Source organism: Condylura cristata, unplaced genomic scaffold (assembly GCF_000260355.1).
Source record: "Condylura cristata isolate star-nosed mole 26May11 unplaced genomic scaffold, ConCri1.0 scaffold00032, whole genome shotgun sequence".
Classification (NCBI taxonomy): Eukaryota; Metazoa; Chordata; class Mammalia; order Eulipotyphla; family Talpidae; genus Condylura; species Condylura cristata.
The window spans coordinates 20134468-20140364 of record NW_004567133.1 but is presented as its reverse complement, the minus strand read 5'-3'; the positions used below and the strand labels follow the sequence as shown (position 1 = coordinate 20140364).

Genomic DNA, 5897 nt, shown 5'->3' with positions numbered 1-5897 from the left:
CCGCCCCCTGCCGGCCGCGGCGGGGCGCCCCCTGAGCCCTTTCCTCCCTGAGCCGCGTCTCCCCTTCCAGGGCGGGGCGACGCCACCCGCTGCCCGTAGTGCCCGTCCAGGGGACTGCCCAGGCCCTGCACGGCTCTCCTCCAGATGCTGTAACCTTTGACTCCCGCCCCGCGGGGCCCGGCGTAGTCCTCGGGCAGCCACCATGAACACGTCCCCAGGCACGGTGGGCAGTGACCCGGTCATCTTGGCCACGGCCGGCTATGACCACACGGTGCGGTTCTGGCAGGCTCACAGCGGGATCTGCACGCGCACGGTGCAGCACCAGGACTCTGTATCCTCTGGCCCCCTGGGCAGGCTGGTGGGCTGGGGGCGGCCTGGGGCGCCAGGTGACCGCCCCTGCGGCCCAGGCCCGGTCCTCCTCCTTAACAGACCCAGCAGGTGAACGCGCTGGAGATCACGCCTGACCGCAGCATGATCGCTGCTGCAGGTACCCTCCCCTGCGCCCGTGGGGTGGCTGGGTGGCGGGAGGGTCCCGGGCCCTGGGCTCCAGCCCCTTGAGCTCTGCCCCGCCCCCAGGCTACCAGCACATCCGCATGTACGACCTCAACTCCAACAACCCCAACCCCATCATCAGCTACGACGGGGTCAACAAGAACATCGCGTCTGTCGGCTTCCATGAGGACGGCCGCTGGATGTACACGGGCGGGGAGGACTGCACCGCCCGCATCTGGGACCTCAGGTGAGGCCGGTGTGGGCCACGCCCCAGCAGAGGCCAGGCGGGCTTCCCTGCGGGGTTGAGGGGGGCGGGCGGGGCGGGGCCGCGGCCTCCCTCTGGCCGGGAGCCCTGGAGAGTGAGTTGCGCCAGAGCCCCTGCGCCGGCTGCCCCTGGCCTTGCTGAGTCATTCCACAGCTCCGGCGGCCCCCAGGCCTCCCCGTGAGGCCGCCCATCAGCAGGACCGGCAGCCGGTCAGGGCGCCGGCTCCCCCCGGCCGCCCTCAGTGTGTGCCCCGCCTGCCAGGTCGCGGAACCTGCAGTGCCAGCGCATCTTCCAGGTGAACGCGCCCATCAACTGCGTGTGCCTGCACCCCAACCAGGTGAGGGCGCGGGCGGGCGGGCCGGGCCCCAGGGGCCCCAGGGCCGGCCGCCCCTCACCTGTCCCGTGCCCAGGCCGAGCTCATTGTGGGCGACCAGAGCGGCGCCATCCACATCTGGGACTTGAAAACTGACCACAACGAGCAGCTGATCCCTGAGCCGGAGGTGTCCGTCACCTCTGCCCACATCGACCCTGACGCCAGCTACATGGCGGCCGTCAACAGCACGGTGAGCGCCGCCCTCGGCCCCTCCCTCCGTGCGCTTCCGCTGGGCTCCTCTGGCCAGCCATGGGTGGCCCTCCTGCTGCCCCGCACTGCCCGCCCGCCCGGGCCACCGCCGGCCGCCACCCTGCAGCCTCTCCCGTCTGCTGCTCGTCTCCCCGTGGCTCCTGTCCACCATCCCGCGCCTTCCTGGCCGCCGTCCTTCCCCTGTGGGCCTGAGACGCCCCAGCTCCTGCCCGCGCCCCGGACACCGCTGTTTGCTCTCCCGTCCAGCTGTTAACCTCTGCCAAAGCTCAGCTCTCACCCCCAGCCTGTGCCTGTCTCCTTGCCGGGCACCCTCACCCCGCCCCCCAGGAGCAGTGCCCTCTAGGAAGGCCAGGCATGTCCTCCTCTTGGCCTGCCGCAGGTGGCCCTTGCTGGGCCAAGCCTCCCAGCTGCTTCCCGAGGGCTGCACCCCGTCGCGGCCCAGCCCAGGAGGCCGCCGTGACCACCCTCCCACGCCCCCCACCCCAGGGGAACTGCTACGTCTGGAATCTGACGGGGGGCATCGGGGACGAGGTGACCCAGCTCATCCCCAAGACCAAGATCCCGGCGCACACCCGCTACGCCCTGCAGTGCCGCTTCAGCCCCGACTCCACGTGCGTGCGGGTTGAGGGTGGGGGGCTGGCCGAGGGGAGGAGGGGCCTGGCTGGCGGGGGCGGGGCCGGCCGAGGCACGTCCGGGTGGGAGTGGCTACTGCCGGCCCCGCCCCCAGGCTCCTGGCCACCTGCTCTGCGGACCAGACCTGCAAGATCTGGAGGACGTCCAACTTCTCCCTGATGACGGAGCTGAGCATCAAGAGCAGCAGCCCCGGGGAGTCTTCCCGGGGCTGGATGTGGGGCTGCGCCTTCTCCGGGGACTCTCAGTACATCGTCACAGGTGTGCCCCGCCCGCCCGCCCCTGCACCCTGCTGCGCCCGACACCCCGGGCCGCGCCTGGGGTCCGGCTGAGCCGCCGCCCACGCCTCCTCCCTGCAGCCTCCTCCGACAACCTGGCCCGGCTCTGGTGCGTGGAGACTGGGGAGATCAAGAGGGAGTACGGCGGCCACCAGAAGGCCGTGGTCTGCCTGGCCTTCAACGACAGCGTGCTGGGCTAGCCTGCGCCCCTCCACTGGTCCTGGCAAGGAGAGTCGGGGCGCGGGGCCGGCCTGGCAGGAGGCAGCAGCTGGCTGGACCCGCCCTGCTGCCGGGGTCCCAGAGCCCCTGTGGTGCCACCGCCTGGCTTGGCACCCTCCAGGGCCCCTCAGCCCCCCAATCCTCATGTGGGTATAACGGGGCTCAAGTGCCTGCCTGGGCCAGCCTGCTGCACGCTCCTCAAATCCTGCAGACCTCAGGCACCGGGGACCCGGGACTGGTGGCCGCTCGCAGCCGCTTCCCCGTCCCGCCGCCGACCTGTCTGGAGGCTACAGAGACCCAGGGCAGGTGCAACAGTTTATTTGCCCCATGGTGCCACCCTCCGTGGCGGGCGGGCCAGGCGGGCTCAGTCTGGGAGGTAATAAAAGCAGACGGACACACAGACGCTGCTGGGGAAGCATATGTCGATGCACAGGTAGATCAGCCGCTGCTCCCGGGGCCCTGGGGAGGGGCTCTGTGAACCCCACATCCCGGACACCTGCGGGGCCAGGGCCTGTCCACACCCCTAGCCCGGACTCACCATCTGCCCGACGGGCCCAGTAAATGGGGGTCTTCACGCAGAGGCGCCGCACTGAAGCCCCCACCAGGGCAGGGTCCACCTCGCGGCTCCCGAGCACGGCCAGCAGCTCCTGGGTACGGTGGGGGGCCTCGCTGGGGCTGGGGGGCGTCTGGGCCTGTAGGGAAGGCACCTGTGGGCCCGCGCAGGCGCTGGGCCTCCTCCTGGCCGGCGGCTGCCCGACCTGGCCTGCTGGCCCACAGCCGGCCCCACCCCCACCCACCCCCAGACCCGCCCGGCCCGCTCTGGGAAGATGGAGCTTCTGTTTCCTGAAACCAGAGCCCCGGGGCCGGCGCGCACACACAAGAAGACCCTTTGTGCGGCGGCTGGGAGCCGCTGCGCGGCCGCTCACCCTCGACGTGTTCACGAGCAGCCGCAGGGCCTCGCGGTCCCGGCGCTCCATGGGGCGCAGGAAGCAGGCCTGGTGCCTGGGCGGGCGGTAGCAGACGCGGCCCTGGGGGAGGAGGCTGGTGAGGGGCGGCCGCGGGCACCGTGGGGCGGGCCCCCTCACTCACACTCTGCCCGTCCAGCAGCACCGCCCAGCTGCGGTTGTCCTGGGCTGGGGTCACTCTGAGGGTCGCCGTGTTCCGGGCCGCATCCACCTGGGCTGTTTGGCTGGACCTGGGCCCCCTGGGGCTAGGGAGGGGCAGGCGGAGCAGCGGGGGCTGCGGCAGACAGAGAAGCCACGCGTAGCCGCGCTCCTGCCGTCCCCTCCCGGAGGACCCGCGGTGGGGCTCTCCTGCTTGCCCTGCCCGTGCGTGCGCGTGTGCGGGCCTCACCTCGGCGGGGCGGCGAGCGGAGCCCAGCAGCCCTCCAGCCGCGGCCGCCGCGGCAGCCAGCAGCAGCAGCAGCAGCAGCAGCAGGCCGGGGGTTCTCCAGTCCCCAGGGCAGGGCTCTGTCTTCGCCTGGGGGCAAGTTTTGAGATGAGGTGGGGAGGTGGCCGCCCACCGGCCTCTGCCCCAGCGAGCTCGCTGGGTGCCAGGCACTCACCCCCACGGGCCCTGGGGCCCCCACCCGGCAGCTCCCCTGCTCCATGCCGCAGCCCCGGGGACAATGGCCGACTGTGCTCCAGGAGCGAGGGTGCGAGCCAAGCGCCCGGCCCCTCCCGCCGGCCAGCCTCCCCTGGGCCAGACGCGGCGTGGCAGGTGGGCCCTGGACAGCGCCCTCCCCGCCGCCGCCCTCCCCGGGGCTGTGCGGGCAGCCGTGCCGGGCAGGCGGGTTTCCACCCGGGTCCCTCTAGGCTCCCTGGCTGGGCACCGGGCAAACCCCAATAAAGACATCCACAAATGACAGCACGGCCTCCTCCCCCCACCCATCCCCAGGTCCCCGCCCAGGTGGGCAGATGGGGAGCGCCTGCCTGGCCCCCTCCCCCCTGCCAGGGCTGTCCAGCTCCGGAGGGCGCCGTGAAGCCGCGCAGGAAGGCCGAGTCAGTGTGGGTTCAAACAGTTTAATGGGTGTTCGGGTTCACAAAGTGCAAGGGGGGGGGACACCGGTTCCCAGGCCACTGCCCACCCCAGGCCGCACCCACCACGAGCTCCTAAGTGGGGGACGCCTGCTCCGTGCCCAGACCCTCCTTGGGCTGACCTCTCAGAGCCACCAACTCTGGCTCCCTGCGGCCAGGCTGCAGGGAGGGGTGCTGGGTGGCTCGCCCGCAAGGGCAGGGGCCTGTTGGCACCGGGCTGCTGGCAAGGCCGGGCCCCTGGGCACGCGGTGCAGCCTGCCAGTCCTGGCCAACAGTGAGAAGGGCCACCAGGCCAAGATCGCGGGCCAGGGTCGGGAGGACAGAGGCCGCAGGCTTTGTGTGAGCTCCCTGTCCTCTGGGGCCCCTCCCGCACCCCAGAAGGCACCCTGGGCGGGACAGGCAGCGCCGGGGCTGGGGCAGGGGCTGCACAGCGGCCAGTCCACACGTGGCACTCGGCTCCGCCACTTGACGCCCGTTCAAAGTCTAGTGAAATGTCCCGGTGCCAGCGCCGCGCGCGGCTGGCAGACCTCGGGCGCGGCCCCGCCGGGCACCTGGACCGTGACTGACAGCGGCACAGAGTGGCTCTGGAGGAAGCTCGGCCGGCTCCTGGGCCAGGAGCGCGTCTGGACACGGTTCTTCAACAGTCCGAGTGACCAGCCGCTGCTCCCCTTGGCCCTGCAAGGGGGTCGATCCCTGAATGAGTCGTTCAATAAAAGCAGCGACCCCCCGGCCCGCCTCACACCCACGAGCGGGCGCCGAGGTTACCTGAGTCCGGGCAGACGCCGAGCCCGCCCTCCTGAAGGGCGCCAGGGTCCCCGCAGCGCCCACAAGCTCAAAAGTGCATCTCCAAATACAGCGTCTGGGTACAAACTCACCCCCAAAACGTTTACTTACAAGGCTACCAGTGGGGCCTCTGCGAGGGCCAGCACCGGCGAGAAGCGGGGCGGGCCAGCCTAGGCCCACTAGCCACCTGGGCAACCGATTTTCAATGCTCTTTATTCTGGAGATTAAAGACACTAAATCTTTAATCCTGGAGGGCGGGCAGAAGATCGGCTATGCTGTCGACATAGAAGTCGGGGACCATTTTCTTGCGGGCCACCGAGTCACTTTCCTGGTTGCTCTTCACGTCCCCCAGCGTGGTGACTCCGGTGAGGGTGAGGATGGTCTTCAGGCCGCAGGTGACACCCAGCAGGATGTCGGTGTCCAGGCGGTCCCCCACCATGACGGTGCGCTCGGGGTTGATGCCGTACTCCTGGGACACGCAGTCGAAGATGAAGCGGCTGGGCTTCCCGATGATGTCGGCCTGGCGCTGGGCGGCCATCTCCACGGCGTGGACCAGGCAGCCGGTACCTGCGGGGCGGAGAGGGGCGCGCGGCGCCCGGTCAGAGGGCGGG

At 71.0% G+C, this 5897-nt stretch overlaps 3 protein-coding genes across 5 annotated transcripts in view; 1 reads left to right on the top strand and 2 right to left on the bottom strand.

The window, feature by feature from the left end:
* Positions 1-2663, top strand: part of MLST8 (MTOR associated protein, LST8 homolog (S. cerevisiae)) — a 3030-nt gene extending 367 nt beyond the window's left edge. Inside the window, exons 2-9 of the mRNA XM_004692169.2 lie at positions 71-331; positions 436-487; positions 577-739; positions 1019-1094; positions 1168-1320; positions 1827-1951; positions 2068-2231; positions 2330-2663. Coding sequence (XP_004692226.1) covers positions 203-331; positions 436-487; positions 577-739; positions 1019-1094; positions 1168-1320; positions 1827-1951; positions 2068-2231; positions 2330-2448 — 981 coding nt within the window. The 5' untranslated portion in view covers positions 71-202 and the 3' untranslated portion in view covers positions 2449-2663. The remainder of the gene's footprint in view (positions 1-70; positions 332-435; positions 488-576; positions 740-1018; positions 1095-1167; positions 1321-1826; positions 1952-2067; positions 2232-2329) is intronic.
* Positions 2664-2769: 106 nt separating this feature from the next.
* BRICD5 (BRICHOS domain containing 5) lies at positions 2770-4102 on the bottom strand. Of its 3 annotated transcripts, XM_004691821.2 has the most exons (6): positions 4032-4102; positions 3821-3946; positions 3557-3706; positions 3394-3495; positions 3006-3159; positions 2770-2926 (listed from the first exon to the last, which is right to left on the bottom strand). In XM_004691821.2, exons 1-6 carry the CDS (start codon positions 4074-4076, stop codon positions 2832-2834), a joined length of 672 nt encoding a protein of 223 aa, XP_004691878.1. In that variant the 5' UTR covers positions 4077-4102; the 3' UTR covers positions 2770-2831. The 3 variants fall into 3 exon arrangements, with proteins under 3 accessions (XP_004691878.1, XP_012587286.1, XP_012587287.1); XM_012731832.1 differs by lacking the exon at positions 3394-3495; XM_012731833.1 differs by lacking the exon at positions 3557-3706.
* A 370-nt stretch (positions 4103-4472) lies between these two features.
* Positions 4473-5852, bottom strand: PGP (phosphoglycolate phosphatase). Its single transcript, XM_012731834.1, has 2 exons — positions 5398-5852; positions 4473-5178 (listed from the first exon to the last, which is right to left on the bottom strand). The coding sequence occupies exon 1, from the start codon at positions 5822-5824 to the stop codon at positions 5528-5530; it is 297 nt and encodes a 98-aa protein (XP_012587288.1). The 5' UTR covers positions 5825-5852; the 3' UTR covers positions 4473-5178; positions 5398-5527.
* Between the last annotated feature and the right edge of the window lie 45 nt (positions 5853-5897).